Source organism: Sprattus sprattus, assembly GCF_963457725.1.
Source record: "Sprattus sprattus genome assembly, chromosome: 9".
NCBI lineage: Eukaryota > Metazoa > Chordata > Actinopteri > Clupeiformes > Clupeidae > Sprattus > Sprattus sprattus.
Window position 1 is genome coordinate 13,053,198 of NC_137928.1, and position 19,681 is coordinate 13,072,878.

The window sequence follows — 19,681 nt, forward strand, 5'->3', positions numbered from 1 at the left end:
ACACACACACACACACACACACACACACACACACACACACACACACACACACACACACACACACACACACACACACACACACACACACACACACTCACAGACACAGACACAGACACACACACACACACACACACACACACACACACACACACACACACACACACACACACACACACACACACATAGACAAACACACACACACACACACGTCACATCGTTCTGAGATGCTTTCTGCATGACAGGGGTAAAAAAGTAGCATGCTCTTGGCTTTGACATGAGCAATCCAGCAGGATATGGTGTGGAGCGGAGAGATGCGCTGTGTGCAGCAAATAGAGAGAGGACGGCCTGTCGGAGGGGATTAGTGCCAAAGGCAGAGTGGGGAAGATGCCGGGAAAAACGACCGCCTTTCCCAAACGGTTAACCAACTCGCCTTGTTAAATAATGTATACCATCTTTTGTTAAGAATCACATATGGCCTACAACTGTTGTTGCTGAGTGTTGTTTTCAGTTATGGGTGTTTAACGGGACCATGATATTCTCATTATTCTTCTCATTGTACTAAACGAACATTGTCCTCTCAATGGGACTGTGAAGATCTATACTTGAGACAGCATCTAAATGGGAATGCCAATATACAGCTGTAGCAAGTATGCAAGAGGGTCCTTTGTAGTTCTTTGTTCATTTTGACTCTCACAGCTGTGAGTGTACACATAGGTGGATAAACTAGCAGACAGTACAGCCAATGGAACGAGTGAAAAGCCATGTACACTTTCCTTTTAAGTGCCATCTTAATTCCCATCATGTCTTTAAATGTTAAATTAGCCAGACAAATTACCTCAGCATGGAACAGGATAATTAATCTTGAATATTCTCGTAACTGTGATGCGGATATGCAGATTGTCTATCTGCTGCACAGGTATTTAGCAGATTATCGAAGGACATGGGACTGGATGTTCCCGAATGTTACGCCTCCCCCCTGTGGAGGTTAGCATCTGACTGAATTACCAACTAACCTGTTCGAGAATGTTCTGGAGCCTCTCTGCCTCCAGGTCAATGACGAACTTCTTCTCCTCACGGCGGTCGAGGTCCTCCAGGAGACGCCGGTAGCTGGCGTCGTTGAAGTTCTCTACGCAGATGGCACTCACCTGCCAGCTGTTCTGCCCCGCTTTCTCCATGATCGCTTGCAGGATGGCATATCCTTCACACCAAGCAGAAAAGAGGAGATATCATCAATTTCTACATTTAATGGGAAGGTTTATGTGAACCAATGTGTTGCTCCATCTGAGGAAATTACAGTTAATAGGACATAGTAATATAGACGCAGTTAATGCATTTAATCAGTTGAATGATTACCGTAGTTCTGGATAACACACACAATTTTAGTCTGTTCCAATCTGTTCCAAATTCTTTCTGTTTCATTTGCTGATTGGAGTATGAACCAGAGGGTTATGGCTTGCGTTCGTGTTCCTTGCGTAGCTACATGAGTGTGCAGTTTGATTCAATGATCAGTGATTGAGACTGATTCACCGCAGCTAACCCTGGAACCAATTCTGGTCGGCATTGGGCTTTAGCGGTCCCCTCACGCCCACACGCTCCTCCACTCTAATGTGGTGAAAGGCTGAGGCAGAGCCAGTGATTAGCATCACGTCAATGACTGCTAGCCTGCGCTAAATTCACACACTTCTCGATTTTCTCTTTCTCTTTTTCAACCTTTTCTCTGTCCCACTAGTCTTATATTTTCTCCCTCTTTCCCTCCTTTTCTCTCCTTCGCCCATCCTTGTAGTGCTGCAAGCAAATCAAACACTGTATACTCTAGCCATATTGAGCTGCAGTCAGATCGCCCATCCCTGCTACTCTGAGTCAGCTCCTCCACACCACCGACTCCCTCCTCTCCTCTCCTCTCCTCTCCCCTTCGGCCTTCCACTCGCTCTCGACCTCACGCTCTCACTCACCCACTCTGTGACGAGTGCCATTCTTTTGGTCCAAAACACAAGAGCCAACTGCTCTCCTCTCCGACCCCAAACTTGAGCCCAGGGGAAAGGACATCTCTTTCCAAGCAATTGCTTTAGATTTGAGCTTCTGTCCATCTGGAGGTCTATTTTGTCATATCTATGGTGACACTTACACACTGCAGGAGATGAAGCCTGACTCGGCTGATGGCCTACTAGCTCACTCCTGTGCTATGATCTGCAAACTGCTCACCAAGCCTTCTATCTTTAGATACGTGACTGTTGTTTATGTCAATGTCAGAGCCTAACTCTGACTTGCAACGTTTAAAGCAGAGGGACTCTCAAACAGTGAGACCAGGAGGAGGGGGGGCAATCGGGATGAAGTGGCAAGATGGCTCACATCCAAAATAAGGTTGCCATTCCTACCATTTTCTATCAATACACTCACACACACATATACACACTATCGGTCCCCAACTTTTATCTCTCTCTCTCTCTCTCTCTCTCTCTCTCTCTCTCTCTCTCCTCCTCTCTCTCTCTCTCTCTCTCTCTCTCTCTCTCTCTCTCTCTCTCTTACACACACACACACACACACACACACACACACACACACACACACACACACACAATTACTTCCATAACGCACTCCAACTGACATGGATTTAAGCTACTTAAATGTGATCCTCTAAGTTGACACCCTTGACAGACATGGCACCCTGAGATAGATGATATACAAATGACAGAGGAGTTGTCTCATTCCTTTCACTTAGTACCATGAAAAACTCAGTAGCAGTATCTAAAAAAAAAAATCATCTATTACTAGGCACACTAAATATGAAGAGACAACAGCATCGGTGACTGAGCGAGTGTGAATATCAAGACTTTGGATGACGTGATGTGATCAAACGCCTTCCCCCGCACTGCTCGACAGGGTAACCACATCGCATTCTGTGCCCTGTCACTCCGAAGCTCGCCGGAAAAATTGCACACATCACTTGTTTTTTCCTATTTTATTTTTTTTGTTTTTCGTTTTTTTGGTGGTGTTTTTTTTTCCCCTTCACAGCCTTCACAGATGTCCCTGCCTATCAGTGGCTGGAGGGGACACATCCGATGGGACACCTGACATCTGCGACCACGAGTACGCTGTCCTGAAGACTGAACTGACACTCCCTCCAACCCCCACCCCAACCCCCACATCCACCTTCACCGCAACCCAAACCTCTGCCACTGCAGACAGGGTGAGCCACACAGTCAACCAGGAGGAGCGTCAGTCATCAGGGCTCAGTGGGTGGCCAATAGGTGGCAGTAGAGTCTCACAGGGAGGGACTTCCAGATGAAAGAGATTCCCGGATCTCTGGGATGAGATGGATTGATGGCATGACGGAATAATAAAAAAAGAGAGAGGGATGGAGAGCAAGTGATAGAATACACAGAGGGATGTATCGATGCAAAAGAGAGAGAGAGAGATAGAAAGTGAGAGAAAGAGACAAACAGAGACTGGACGGGAGAGATTGAGAAGGATTGAACGTGGCAAAGAGAACACTTGGAAAGATAGTGACAAAGAAAGACAGACTGAGCGGTGGAGTACATGCTTTCAGTGCCGGCGCGTCTGAGCAGCTGATGGGACAGATTGAAAGAGTGTGACCCAGCGGCAGCTTGCCCGAGATTCTGCCGTGTTTACCGCTCGTATTGACACTGGACTTCCATCGAGAGCCCGCTGCAGTGCCAAAAGAAAAACCTCCCAGAGAAAGAGAGAGAGTGAGAGAAAGAGAGAGGGAGAGAAAGAGAGAGAGAGAGTGAGAGAAAGAGAGAGGGAGAGAAAGAGAGAGGGAGAGAGAACCCCCTCACAAAACCTCAATCGCGTCCCACACAGCCGCCTCCCCCCAACCCCCAACCCCCTTGCTTCACAAGCACTCCTGATTAAAGCCCTGCAGCATATCCATCCCATCATTTCTGCAGCCATGACAGTGGAGAGAGGGAGGCATTATGAAAAGATTCTATTAGCATCTCTTCCTCGGCCCGGAGCCACGAGGATTAAATGACTGCCTGGCATCGGCCGACTCCCCTCTCTCCCCGCCTCCACGCGATGCCAAGTTCACATACTGGCACGGCATGAACAAAGACACTGTCCATGCGGTTCAAGCATGGGACAGGCATGCTGTGGGCACGCAGAGACTGGGCACATACAACACTGGCACAGGACAGCCTTCGCCAGTCACAGATGCTGGCATGAAGGACAAGGTCCCCCTGTGAGGACATAAATGAGAAAAAGATGGATGCTCACTGAACCAGCTCACCAATCGATTGTCAGGGCAGAGAACACGATGACTGATGGTGCTGGGTACTGGCACGGGTGTTCTAATTGGATGGGGAATGTAAGCATTTCCAAGTGTATCCACACAATTAAGTAATCCCCAAATAAGTGATAGGTGGGAGAAGAAAAATAGAATGACTGAGAGATACAAAAGAAAGAGAGGAAGACAGGACAAGGCAAAACATTCCCACCCTCGCTCTTTCCTTCCATCTTTCTTTTCATCCATCCTTCCAACCTCTTCTCCTTTTCGCCTGGTCTGGCCTAAGATGCGAAGATGAAAAAGAGAAGCCAAGGTCAACCCCATCTGATGCAAGGAGAGCCGGTCACAATCTGTGCAGCCAAAAAGTGACCTTTCAGCAGCATTCTCATAGGAGATGCATGACAACCTGATGAGGGGCTGGTGGGGTGGGTAATTAGCGACGGGCACAAAGACCTGGCACACGGGAGTTGGCACCGAGACTGGCACGGGGGGCACCGGCACTTAGTTCCCACCATGTGGACACGACACAGCATGTGAACACAGGATGCCATACCAAAGGTTCTCATAGCAAAGGATGAGGGGGGCAGGCAGGAGATGGAGCTGAAACATGGCCGCCTCCTAATACACAGTGGGTATTTGGGAAGGGGACAAGGAGAATGGGTGGCATTCCTAGCTGGGTGGCAGTCAAACATGTTCCATGCCAGACATTGGGCAAAAAGCAATATGAAGTGCACACACACATACACATACACACACACACACACACACACACATGGTAACAATCTGAACAGGTGCTGGATAATGCAATCTGACACAAAGAACTGTTTGCAAACAGTTTAAATGCATAGTGCGACATTTATTGAGCATCAAGTCTTCGATCACATAAGGGTTTCTGTGGCTGGCAAGAGTCGGTGCCATGCCTGCCTAACCCAATCTGGAGGATGACCATGTAGAGCCAGTAATGAAGTTCACATCCCATGTCCCATTAAGGGTATATAGGCGCTGCACTGCATCCCCACTGCATCCCCACTGCAGAGCCCACTCTCTCCATTACTGGATCGGGAGCCAAAGCCAACGTTACATAACATCTGGATCTGGCACAGATCTGGCTTGAATTAGGCAATCTACCAGGGCCAGTCCTGATCCAGGGCAACCCCAGACCAGAACCAGACCTGTTCCAGAGTCATCCCAGACCAGAGCCAGACCTGTTTCAGGGCCTGGCAGACCAGAGCCAGACCTATTCCAGACCCACCTCAGACCAGAGCCAGACCTGTTCCAGAACCCCCCAAGACTCCGATGTTAATCTGGGTCAGGAGCACTCTTGCCCCTGAGACTCTATTTGTGTTGTAGTGCTTTTACAGTGGCAACACATAGCTCTTTTTTAACAAGGGATGTCTGAGGTAAACACAGTGTGCCGAGGAACGCAGAGGGATTTGGCGAAAAGCTGGCGTTATTATTTTGCGGGATGAAACGTGTCACATTTAAGCTACGCGGAGAGAAAGAGCCGGTTCTCTGAGCCTGGCGCGTGAGAGGTTGTTTCATTCTTCTCTTCGAAGGGAGTATCTGTGCACTGCAGCCCCAAACAAGTGGAGAGTGAGGAAGAGAGAGAGACCCATTAGGGACTAACTGTCGCCTTGGGAGAGCGCTGATTTAAATGCAAAGCCCCCTAGAGCCACAGCACACAGGAACGCACAGACAATTAAACGTGCAGTTTGTCTCGATCTCTTTTCATTTTCTCCCTCTTTCTATAACACACACATACTGTACATAGACAGACGCATGCGCGGCGTGCACACACACGCACGCACACACAGATGCTGCCAGCAGTGCGTGCAATGCAGAGAACAACCTGTCTCGCTCAACCTGCACACAAACACTCCGCTAAACACACCACAGCATGGAAAAACACACACCCTCGCCCCGGCGCTGATGCATTGGCACTTTGCCGTGAAGAAAGTGTTCATTAGCGCAAAAGAAAAACCCCTAAGGCTCGCTGACTCCTCGCCGTGCGCAGGAAACAACTTTCCCCATCAATACCCGCCGTCTGCACAATGCCTTGCACTCGTGCGTATCCACAGCACCTGTTCTGCAGCGTTCGGATGGAGCCACTTAACTAGCACACAAAACTCGCATTCACTGGGCTCCGGGCTCCGCTTTGATACAGCCGCAGAAGCGCCGAGGCTTGTGAGTACAATAGTTGCAACGCTGTCAGCTAAGTCAGCCAGCAAGGTTACCAGGCAGCAGTTGGATACATGTGTCAAGCCTGGTTTAAACTAGAAATAAGTATCCTTAAATGATCCTATACATGGAGACCTCTAAGGGAAATGTCTTTGGAGGGCATGGGTGTATTCAGTAGCTTTTTAGCCTTCAAGTCTTCATTCATTTTCAAACACAACACTAAACAAAAAGTTTATTCGCCACCATCTCAGTTCCAGTGCACTTTTTGTGAGACTATGGTCGGTCAAAGTAGGTTCATGAAGATCCTTATTTGGATAACATAATAAATGCATCACACATACACCAAAGTAGAATGGGCAGAGGCTGTAAGTTTGACTCAGCATTTTAATTTCCCTTCTATTCAAAGTGGTCCTTGAGAATTTGTATTTGACAAACATCCAGAGGCATATGTTTGATTAGATTATGTTAGACTTGGCCTCCAGTGCCTATCAATCAAACATGCTCAGCATGAGCCCAGAGTGTCTTTGAACTCTAGATCAGCACTCACAACTTCCCAAGCCATTTACCATAGGGAGACCAACTGAAGTGAAAGATGAGGAGAGAAAAGAAAGAAAGATAGATGGAAAGAAATTCAGAGAGCAGAAGTAACAGAGAAAGAGAGAGAGAAAAGTTAGAGAGAGAGAGAGAAGGACATCTTTAAACAGGAAGACAAAGTGGTCTTAGTCCTAGTTCATGACTGCCCTCTTCCAGGTAGAACTGTGAATGGCTGTTACTCGAACCAGGCCCCATTCTAGATCATCTCATCTAATCTTATCCAGTAAACATATGGAGGACATAAAAGCATGTGTGTGTACTTACCCCGATCGGTGTCGTAGAGGAAGACGAAGCGGTTCCAGTCGTAGTGGTCGAGCAGGCTGAGGAGCGCCCCCCGGATGGAGGGCCGCAGCTGCAACACGAACTGGGTGTCCCCCTCTGTGGGGAAGCTGGGCGTGATCAGCGAGATGTGCAGGGCGCTGCAGAAGGACGTCAGCGTGTGCACCGAGCGCTTGTCGTACAGGCCGAAGATGGCGAACACGCCACGGGAGTACTGAGAGCAGACTGGAGTGGGAGGTAGGGGGAGTAGAGAGAGTGGGGGGGTGATAGATAGAAGGAGAGAGAGAGAGAGAGAGAGAGAGAGAAAGAAGGAAGGAAGGAAGGAAGGAAGGAAAGCAAGAGAGGGGAGGTGAAGAGACAGAAGGGAGAGAGATAAAAAAAAATAAGAGAGATATTGTTAAGCCTGGCGCTCGTGGATTATAAAGACACACAGGGAGCCTCCACAATACTGAGCAGAGGGAGAGAGAGGGCCGAGGAACAAAGACAGGAGTGCTCATTAACAGCAAACAAACCCAGAATAAAAATGTTAGATATTTTAATGAGTGTGCGCTTCATTCCGATCAGCTATTGATTCAACATGCTGGCTAGGTCTAATTAGTCTCAGCCACTGGCCGGAACAGTGTTCATTTGCTGGAATGTGCGTGTGAGTGTGTGTGTTTGTGTGTGTATGTGTGTGGGTGAGTGGGTGTGTTTGTGGTGTGTGTATGTGTGTGTGCTGGTTGGGAGGGTGAGGGGAGGCTCTCTGCAGGTATACACTTGAAGAATCCAACCACTCTTGGCCCCAAACAACACAATTTCATCATTCTCACTGTTATGGTTTTGGTCTATTCCTGTTCCTGTATTTCCTGCTACTGTTTTGTTCTCGCATTCAAAGGGGATGGGCTGACTTTAACGAAAATGCTATCTACTCCCTATGTTTTTTTTCTCTCCCTTTCCCTTTAGCTCTCTAAATATGCCTCTCCCTCTCTCTCTCTTCCTTTTTCAATATGCGGTAAACACACTCTAAAATGAAATAGGTGCCTGTTTCCATGGAACTGAAGAGCTCTGCTTTTTGTTGTTGTCGATGTTGTTGTTGTTGACGTCGTTTTCGTAACCACTATCCCCTTCGAGGAACGACAAACTTCCAGCGCCTCTCTGAGCCTCCACACAAACACAGCAAGCAAAGCGCTCAGCCATTCCACAAGAAGGAGGCTTTGTGGATGAGATCAAACACAGGCCATGCTTCTTGTTTCCTCTCCTCTCCCCTCCTACCTAACCTCCTGTTTGTTCTGTGACTGAAGTAGAAGAAAGCCACCAGGCTTGTTGTACGTGTGCGTCTGGGTGAAACCCGGGTGCTGTTGCCAGAAAGGAGTGAGTTGGCTGATTACATTTTCATAGTCTTTTTCGAGGTGCTGGATGAAATGACTGCTGCCATCCCATCAAAGCCTGATAACCACCCAAAAATTAGCCTATTCTGCGCTCAGAATCAGCCTTGCCTCCATTGAGCCTAATTCCTGGACTTTGAGAGCACTGATGTGATCCTGACTGGGTCGAACTGTGCCGGATCTGGGCCAGACGTGGACCAGAGTCCAGAGGTACGGCGAGGGGAGATGCAGCTGCAGCTGCTGCTGCTATGGCGTCACTGACTGGGAGAGCTGGTGGAAATTTCCAGAGCCTTTGGTGCCTTTCCTGCAGTAAGTCTGGCCTCTCATCTGGGCAGTGGATCTTTGGCAGAGCAGGCTGGAGAATACTGATCTATGGGCTGAAGGGAGACCTTCAGAGAGGAAAGGATAGAGGGAGTAAGACCTATCCGTTTGTTTTGGGTCGTTGCTAATCTAATTGTCTCCAGCCACTTTAGACATAAACTCTTTCTTCTACATTTCTCTTCTTAATTCCCTCCCCTGTTCTTCCTTTTCTCTCTCTCTCTCTCCATCTCTTTCTTCTTTCCCTTCTCTTCCCTCGAGGAGCACCCCTTCTGTACTTCTGATCTGTCCCCTGTCTGTACCAGTAGCAACTCTCTAGCAATAAACACAATTCAATTACCTGCAATGAGCTCCAGTCTAGCTAGCAAGGCAGTAGGGACAGCTTGGCTCACAGCAATTAATGAAAGGGGTTGGGGCTTGAACCAAAGAAGGAACTCCATGAATATTGACTCTCCCTAAGCCCATCCGCACCAATCGTCTCACCTCATCAGACGCTATTGGTCCTCCTCAGAGGCACCCCCCCCCACACACACACACACACACACACGCACACACACACACACACACACACACACACACACACACACACACACACACACACACACATACGCACAGAGAAACTCTCAGAAATGAACATGCACCATCACACATATATGACACACTTCATCTCTCACACACAGGCTTCCTCACATACAGTATGTGCACTCACACACATTCACAGTTCATGCCATGGCTCCCATGATAAAAAGCTAATCCCGACTTCAGAAGCAATCTCTCTTGGGCTTGACCAGGCCAACCGTTGAGCAACACATCAATTTAGAGCAAGTCGAGAAGGCCATCACTCTTCCCTCCCCTTTCATTACAGCAGTGGGCAACATCAGCCTCTGCTGCTCTTATCAAAACACAGAGAGACGAGAGGATATTTCACATCTGCTGTTTGATGAGGTGCGTCTATTTGTCAAAAGGAAACAATTGTTGTGTCCTTGTTGTGACAGGAAAATAATAGAGGTGATAACATTCAATACAAGCGCAGAAATTATGCTGTCCAAAATCACATTTTCGGTTGTTAATAGCTGTGGGTGAAGTGAAGCTCTGGTGTGTGCGCCACGGCTGCTGTGTTAACAACTGTTTCTCTTAGCAGTCTAGTGATAATTCAGTGTGCTTTGACAAGCTTAATTTCTAGACTTAATTTTCGAGGGAAAAAATGCCACATGAAAAAAAATATCCCCGCTTGGCTTCGATGCGAGACATCTACTAAGGCTCTCTCATGAAATATTAAGGAGCTGTGAGGAATGGGTGCAGTGGTCTCTAATTGCAACAGTGGAATATCACAACTCATTATTCCCCGACGATTCCTCCCTCTGTCTTTCCGGCAGCGAGAAAAGGAATGTTCCCCCCCCTGTCATTTTTGCTCTTTACACTCAGAGGCTCTTTGCGTCAGCATTATGGAGATTGGAGAGTACTCTTAACTGTGTTGTGTGTAAATAGGGTGCTAGTGGCTGTTAATTTAACACGTCTTTTAAAAAGCTGGGTCCATTTGTTAGTGCAGATCCTCAGTGCTGAAGAAAACATGCCTACATGAAAGAAAGTGACATATACTGCTAGATCGTCCCTTCAAGCGAGACAAACATGCAGATGGCACTTGGTTTTTACACGAGTTTGACAAGTTGAGTCTATTTATTTTGTGTAACGTTGTGTAAGGTTGATCCAGTACGTGTGTGTGAACATGACAGTTGAAAGAGAGTGGTATACTATGAGGTGCAAAAAAAACATGCCAACAACACTAAGGTAGACCCACGTCTGCGAAAAAGGAAAGAAATAGCTTGCGTGTGCTGTTATGTGCACAGAATCAACTGTGTAATTAGTCTGAGCTGCTGCTGATGAATTCGTATGGAGGCTCTATATGAGCAAACTGATGACGTTTTGTCTGTTTTCTCACAAGGCTAACGTCCCTCGTAATTTTAGTGCAGGGTGATAATGAGATGAACCGTTGAATGGATCAATCGCTCACGCTGTTCTGTCGAGCGCCTTGGTTGAAAAGTAAATGGAATGACTGCCTTCATTCTTCCCTCGCTCTTTCATAAAGCCAAATCACGCTGAGCATGCAGAATGAGCTAATGAATAGAGCAGAAAGTAAGAGAGGGAGAGAGAGAGAAAGAGAGAGAGAGAGAGAGAGAGCGGGGGAGAGAGAGAGAGAAGAGAGGGGGGAGGGAGAGGTCTGAATCTAGAGGCAGCCTCTCATTCACACCTAATGAGAGTCACAGTCTTTTGCATCTTCTGCATCAAACCCCCACATGAACAAGGCATTATGGAATATTTTTTCTTTCGGCCTTCTCTCTGTCATTCTTGCTCTGACTTGCCGTCTGCTCGGTTCAAAAATGCAGTTCATGCTCCTTCCCCTCTCGTTATCTTGACTCATCCATTTTCTCTCCCCGATCTCAAACATACGCCTCCCTTTTTTCTCCCTTCCACCCCCCATCCCTTCCACTCTCTCCTCTAGTCTCTCTCTCCTCCACCCCCCCCCCCCCCCTCTCTTTATCTTTTTCAGTTTGTCACCCTCTCCCTCTCTCTCTTAGGGGCTGTTTCTATGGTTCCTCTCGCTTTCTCCGACGTGTCAGGGCCTTATCAGGGCGTCATTGTTGGGCGTCTTGCTCCATTACGGGAGGACGAGGCCTGCGCAGTACAAGGCGAGGAAGTGGCTGGCGCTGCGACTCCCGGCATGGCGAGGCCACCTGCCACACGCTCCCGCCAGCCTCTCTGAAATGGCCCTGCTGTGTCGCCACCGCACCAGCCTCAAAGGAGCCTTTCTTTGCCCCCTCCACCAACACCACCTACCCCCCCCCCCCCACGCCCCCCAGACACACACACACCCTCAAAGCCTCTCAGAGAGAGGGAGCACTTCATGAATAGAGATGGCAGCTTCGTGATAGGACATTGAGTGGAGTTCACCTGTTTTTTCGGTCACCCATGTTGGGGCTATCCTAGGACACCCATATGCCTATTGGGACACGTGGTCTTTGTGGCCATTTTGTGAAAACCATGTGAAAAGATCGAAGGCAGATAAGAAATACGTCCTTATAAACGTTCTAAACTCAAAGGGAACTGAATGAACTATTAACAGCTATGTATTGCACACCCCTCACTAAAGCAGTTTTGTAGCTTTATAGCTCAGCTGGGATGGCGGTTATTGACAGGGGCTTTAAGGATTTAAAGAAGGGCTGGGCTTCTGTTTGTTCCGCTCCAGCTCTCAGAATCTCCAAGGGAAGAAGAGCACAGTGGGCATTTTTATGCAGGTCACTGTGGCAGTCAGCACAGGGAATATCACATTATACTCACCGCTCACCGATCAGGTGTCTCATAGTGAGTTATGTATTCCCTCTCTCTCTCTCTTTGTCACTTCTTCTTTAAAACAGACCTATGCCAGATCTAATCTCCAGTCATCCTCTACTGCTCTGGTATTTGACATATACTGGACGGTGGACATATACTATATTGCTCTGACTCACAGCATGATTGCTCTTTGTCTTCGTGTGTCATTGTAAACCAGTAGCAATCGGCCCATCACCACTTTAGATGGATGAGCCATGCATTCATGGGAGAATGCTTAGGGTCTTTGTGGCCACACATAAATCCCCAGAAATTATGTGGAAGAGAGGAAAGGAATGGAGATTCACTGGGAAAGATTAGAGGAAGAGAGATAGGTAGAGTGAAAGGACAAGAAAGAAAGAAAGGAATAAGAGAGAGAGAGAGAGAAATAGATGAAGTGAAGTGGTTTTGTAATACCCAGTGGGCTTACACAGAACAGCGGGCCACTCTCCGTACGCACGCATCCAGTCCGGGAGGCCGAGGCCCCGTTCCATTTTCTGCTGCTGCGCTCTTGTGACGTCACCAACGCCAAACTGAGCTTTCACAGGTCACTGGCAGCATACAAGACCCCCCCACCTCACGCCCCACAACACTCCCGTATCGACTGTTAAATACAGCTCCATCCCCTCCCCGGCTATTTATAGTGCAGACAGCGGTGACGTGGATCAGGCTTCAGCCAGGCTTAGAATAAGGAGAATCCTCCCCCTTTAAGATGAGGACACAACCCTCACCACCGCTGCCACCGCCGCCCAGTGGCTGGAACAGCCGCGACTGTCTTTGCGTGACGGAGAGATTGCTGTTTCGTTCCGCTTTATGTCACTTTATGACAAACGCAGAAAATAAGCGATTGGGATGATGGATGGGTAGCTACACCTATCCCCTTGATTCATATATATAAAGGGGGAGTGTACATGAGGAGGACGGGGAAGGTTAAAGCTATGCCACAGATGTGTTTTGTCAATGATTACTGAGGGAGAGAGAAAGAGAGAGAGAGAGAGAGAGATGAAGAGAAAGAGAGAGAGAGAAAGACAGATGGAGATGCTAAGGCAAGAGCTTCACTATACAACACCTGATCCCTGAGTGTGTATAATCTGATCCCCTTCCACAGGAAAGGGTGAGCCCCGAATCAGGTGTGTGTGTGGTTATGTGTGTGTGTGTGTGTGTATATGTGCGTGTGTGTATTTGAGGAGAGAGAGAGAGAGAGAGAGAGAGAGAGAGAGAGAGAGAGAGAGAGAGAGAGAGATTTGGCCAACCTCTGCCCACCTCTGCCCACCTCTGCCTGCCAGGAATCCTGTCCCGGCCAGATTTGGAAGCAGTCCCCCTTCCAGCTGCTAATGGTCTTAATTAAATCAAACGCGTTTCCCCCCCAGCGTTCCTCAAGAGTACCCCTCGGCTGGGCCCGCCGCTGACACACTGTGTGTTGCTAATGAACGCTTTGAGATGGCTCCGTCCCACTGGAAGGTGAGAGCTGCACTGTGAGGAAGACTCCGTATGAAAGACCCGTCTGTTCATCTTACGACTGCTCAAAGGAACGCACACCCAAAATAGAACTAATGTGAAACACTCGTTAGATCATACATGACCATGCTAAGGATTTACTTAGACTATACTAGAATTTGTATCTCTTTCTCTCTCCCCCCCTCTCCCTCTCCCTCTCTCTCTCTCTCTCTTTCACTCTCTCTCTCTGTGATTGAGATCTAAGACCTGTGCCTGTGATTTCCTTTACAGAAAACACATTTCCATGTCTTCATCCTGCGGGTTTTGTGGAGTCGTGACACGACTTGGCCCAGTTTCTGCCCTCATAGAACAGTTAAAGAACGAAAACTAGATATGATGGATGACAACAAGCTTAAACAGAAAACAAATCCACTGCTCCCTCCTATTGCACTGCTACCCTCTTTATATCCTTCTGCATAAAGCACTGCTCAGTTGCTATTATTTAACATAGTTTACACTTTAATACCCACTTTTACTCCAACAGTCTCTTTCTCTCGACCCCCCCCCACCACCACACACACACACACACACACACGCTCCCACACTCCAACTCTATCCATCACAATATTCTGTTTATGACTTTAAGTGAAGCTCCAGACAAAAACACTTCCCAGGCTCTTTTAGATTGCATTATTCTGCCACGGTTAAATGAAAAACAAAACATAAAACAGCCAAGGAAAGGGGTATTTGAATCCTAATGTTTTACTTCCATGGCTCACAAAAGGACTCTTGACTTAAGTTCGTAGGAGACCCTGCTAAGGTTGAAAGAGAATTCCCCCTGGATAGCTGACGGTGGATATCTGATCCTGGTGAAGGGGTTATTTTGACTCTCTTCTTTATTACACACTTTTGGATCACACCTTTAGAGTTATAGTGAAGGTTTTCCACCCTTTGGAACTTTTGCCAGATAGAGTTCTATAGAGTTTAGAGTTCATAGAGTTCTTTTCTGAGGAAAGATTTGTAATACAAGAGCTGTTTCCACCTTCTATAGAGCTCTGGTAAGCCCTTGGTTGCCTTCTCTTTTCTGAGAGAGCAGTACTACAGAGTGTCTGGCTGTTCCGCATACAGGACTGTGACCTAATGTCACCCTCACACACACACACACACACACTCCCAGCTCATCTAAAATAGAGCCATTTAGACCCTGCAGTGTTTTCATTTGCTAGGCTCTGTGTGTTGTTTTGTTCACTGTGCCAATTAATGGTTCCATCTTTCATCTTTTCTTTTTTCCCCCTCTACAGAGTGTGATGAGGTGAACGGTGTGTGTGCTAGAGACGGGTGTGTGTGTGTGTGCTAGGGAAATGTGTGTGTGTGTGTGCCGGGGAAGTGGGTGTGTGTGTGTGTGCTAGGGAAGTGTGTGTGTGTGTGTGTTTGCTGGGGAAGTGTGTGTGTGTGTGTGTGTGTGTGTGTGTGTGTGTGTGCTAGGGAAGTGTGTGTGTGTGTGTTTGCTGGGGAAGTGTGTGTGTGTGTGTGCTAGGGAAGGGGTGTTGTTGCATTCAGGGCCTGGGCTGTGCTTTCATTCAGTGGATGGGCCACACTCATTGAATGACTCACCCAGGGAGACAGAGAGAGAGAGAGAGAGAGAGGAGTTAGGGTACAAGCCACGTCATCCCTCTCTTGCGCTCTCTCTCTCTCTCAATCTCAATTTCTCTCTCTCTCTCTCTCTTTCTGCCCTTCTCTCTCTGTAAAAACACTGTCACAATACTGTCAGGCAGCAGTGGCAAGGAGAGAGGGGATTTATGGAGGGTGCGTTAGAGCAGAAGATGAAAGAGAGCCCAAAGTTGGTGTCCTTCAGGATAGCTTGCTCAGATCAGGACAAAACACCAATACATTATGGAGCTGCTCCTGACCATATGTATAAACACAGCAACTTCAAGCAATGAAGTATGACACACACACACAAACACACACACACACACACACACAAACACAAACACACGCACACGCACACGATCACGCACACGCACACGATCACGCACACGCACACACACACACACACACACACGCTCACTTTCTTTCTCTTAAACACGCACACACACAAACACACACCCCATGTCTACAAATAATACATATGTGGAAGACAATGATCCACCATCTCATCGCAGTAAATAATTCAACCATCAGGCAAACATTTGCCTTCTACCAAAACTATCCCCACCAGTTACCCAAGAGCTAAGAAAGCCAGGGAGCCCACTTGACATGACTGGACAGTGATGGTCAAGTGGTGGTCAAATCCTGATCAGTGGTTTAGTGGTCACTCACCATTTTCTGTGCATGGCTTCAATAGAGATGACCTGTGGGAGGATGGAAAGATCTGACGGACGCTTGACTTACACCACCCATAAAAGTTAACAGCACACAACAGTGCCATTAAAAGTCCAACCCCCGAATGGTTCTCATCAGAAACCTCCTCTTTTGGGGATGGAAGTGTAATGATCGTTTGCATGGAGAGACTGAGAGAGAGAGATAGATAGAGAGAAAGAAAGAGAGGGAGAGAGGGAGAGAGGGAGAGACAGAGTGAGAGACAGTGAGAGAAAAAGAGGGAGCAGTCCAACACCCAAAAATTGCTGATGCAAGCAAAGAGATATTGGTTGCCACCACTGCCTCCTTGGCCTGTATTATTAATCAGTGGGGGTGGATGGAACACAGGAGGAGGAAGAGGAGCATTGTGCGGCTTGCGTATGCTAATGAGGAAAAACTGCCAGGTTAATTGACTGGAACTTCTCTGGCAGTTTCTTAATCATGTTAAGGAGGAGCTGCCATACTTTTAGCCTGGAATGGTTTGACTCAAGTGGAAGCCTCATCCACCTCCGTCACCAGCAGCACTCTGTCTCTCTCTCCCCTTCCTCCCCATCACCAGCACTCTGTCTCTCTCTCCCCTTCCTCCCCATCACCAGCACTCTGTCTCTCTCTCCCCTTCCTCCCCATCACCAGCACTCTGTCTCTCTCTCCCCTTCCTCTCCAACTCCACCTCCGTCTCCAGCACTCTGTCTCTCTCTCCCCTTCCTCCCCATCACTAGCACTCTGTCTCTCTCTCCCCTTCATCCCCATCACCAGCACTCTGTCTCTCTCTCCCCTTCCTCCCCACCTCCATCTCCAGCACTCTGTCTCTCTCCCACTTCCTCCCCACCTCCGTCACCAGCACTCTGTCTCTCCTCTCCACCTCCGTCACCAGCACTCTGTCTCCCTCTCCCTCTTACTCCCCACCTCCGTCACCAGCACTCTGTCTCCCTCTCCCTCTTACTCCCCATGTGTCCTTCGCTCTCTCTTACTCTCAGTGTCTAGTCTTGTCTCTGTTGATGCCTGTCCTCTGGTTTCTCTCTCTCCTTTCCCTCTCTCTCTCTCACTTCTCTGCCCCCCCCCCCCACCCCACCCCACCCCACGCTCATTAAATCTTTCTTCCAGCATTATCTGACATGGCTATCCACAGGGCCTCCTCAGCTCCGCCACCAGCCCACTTAACCGCAAGCAGAAGAGGGAACAAAATGGCAGCACCGCATCTTTTTGGAGTGGGGGCTGAGGATGAAAATAAAAGTGATTAGCACTTAGATTGCCACTCCAGATGAACCGCGGATAAAATATTCTCTGCCAACAGCGCTGCGCCTTCCTGACTTACACGAGAGCTGTTTTTCCGAGCCATCAGACTGCAAAGGGAACAATCAGATAACGCCCGAGCGACATGTCGCGCTTTTCCTGTTAGGAGAAATCACAATCAAATCTGAAATGGTGGCTTTGGTGTGCAAACAGGGGGTGCTGATTGTGGGATGAGCGTACATTGATATTCTGCTATTTAGCAAACGCTTTGATGATCCAAACCGCTACTTACAGAACAGCGGAAGACAAAAGTATTTGTCCTTTTTTTTTTAGTGAAGCGAGAATGATGAAGTAGAGAGCCCGGAAGAGGAATATGGATATGACCACAAGCCGGACTCAAGCTCGTGTCCCAGTGAACACTCAGACCCATGCATTGCCGCTTGCGTCTCAGCTCCCCCTTATTTGTCCATTAGCCTCCTTGAAGCAGCCAGGTCTGGAGCCGGTTCCGATCCGGTCCGACTTAGTGCAGGCATCAGCTGCTGTGTGGGTTTGGTCCCCCTTGCCATCCACGCCACTGCAATCGATCTGTGCTGCTGAACTGAGCTGTAATTTGGGATGCTGTCTGTGTGATGTGCTCTACTCTTTGCGCCGAGGGGAGAACGTTCTTCTCCACGGCAACAATGGGCGCAGTAACTAACCGCAGCGCTCATTCCTAATGGCAGCGCCGGGGGCAAACCTTATGGACGTCAATTACCCAGGTATCCCCTCGGGATGAGCGGGGGGCCTGTCTGATTGCGTTACCATTGACGGCCATTTAGACTGGCTGCCTACCTGACCTCAGATGTCTGGCGTGCCCTTCGGCGTGTGTCATCTGGAGTGTGTCCGGGGCCATTACCGCGGATGGGGAATAAATTGTCCTCTGTCATGGGCGCTTCGAGAGCCAGAGAGAAAAGTTGGCCATGTGTGTCTCATCACCTGGCATTTATCACCCCCTTGGCATCTTGATGCAGTTAAGCGTTTTTAACCTTGTCGAGTCATTGGCGACTATAGGCTCTGCCAGTGGCCTCTTCAAAGGTGTGAACTGCCTCGCTGCTCGGTTGCTTTGGGATAAAAGCACCTCCTAAACGAACCCAGGTTTACATATGCAGCTTCAGCAACAACCTGGCTGTTAAGGAACATTACGCACTGCTTTGGATCTTCTGCATCTTCATTCATGTACGTGATCATGACAGTAATCATATACAGAAGAGCACCCTGTGAGTATGCTGATGCTTTTACATACTCTTGCAAAACACTCAGAGACCCATAACGTTCCCAGGTACTTTCTTCACATTGCTCAAGCCTGTGCCCAACTAAGTGGACGGTCTTCAGCACGCAGTTGGTTTTTAAAGCCTGTGGTCACATCCAGCACTCTGACGTGGGTCTGTTATTACTCTGTATTTGGGGGCTGCTAGACGGATCATTTGTTTTTTTCCCCCAAGCAAACAACAAAATACAGTACATACAGGTAGGTATGGGGAATGTGTAACATGCTAAACAGTGTGTTTTTGTGCGACTGGTAATGTATGTGCATGTGCTAACCATTCTGCAGCCACAGATACTGTGTGTCTGTGTGTGTGTGTGTGTGTGTGTGTGTGTGTGTGTGTGTGTGTGTGTGTGTGTGTGTGTGTGTGTGTGTGCGTGCGTGTGTGTGTGTGTGTGTGTGGGTGAGACAGTAGCACAGGCCTGACACTGGACACAGGATGATGCAGAGGCCGAGTAGTGGCCCCCATGGGCCCTGCATACACCACGGACAATCACACATGTTAGTACGGGGTCATTTCACTGAGTGAGGGCCAAACAATGACACATTTATGGCTCTCTCTCTCTCTCTCTCTCTCTATCGCTCTCTCTATCGCTCTCCTCTTTCCCTTTTTTACTCCCTTTCTCCCTTTATGTACACAGTGAATTAGATGACGGTGCATTTTCATTCATGGACTGCTTGCTGTAATTTTAGAATGACTCAAAACAATACAGCAAACAGACCCGTTGTCTTTCAACTCAGCACAAGACATCAGTGGGTTTAGATGATTCTACTGTTTCCCTTTTTTGGGGGAATTTAATGGTAATGATGAAACAAATGAAAGCAGTCTGAACGATGATGACTACTGCAATGGGTTCCAGTGGTGGATGTTGGGGTACCACAGTGGGGAGCCCTGCGATGTAGGATGAGAGAAAATGGTTCAAATTCAACTGACCCCCCCTCCACACACACACACCATCACCACAATACATACACACACACACACACACCATCACCATCACCATC

General features: G+C 48.2%; 1 protein-coding gene across 2 annotated transcripts in view; it reads right to left on the reverse strand.

The window, feature by feature from the left end:
• The window catches only part of gria4a (glutamate receptor, ionotropic, AMPA 4a), a gene marked incomplete at both ends in the record, with an annotated part of 80,094 nt that overhangs the window by 43,459 nt on the left and 16,954 nt on the right, over positions 1–19,681 (reverse strand). For both annotated transcript variants that reach the window (XM_080844258.1, XM_080844257.1), the window contains 2 exons: positions 1,014–1,198; positions 7,280–7,519. In XM_080844258.1, the coding sequence (XP_080700384.1) occupies positions 1,014–1,198; positions 7,280–7,519 (425 nt within the window). The remainder of the gene's footprint in view (positions 1–1,013; positions 1,199–7,279; positions 7,520–19,681) is intronic.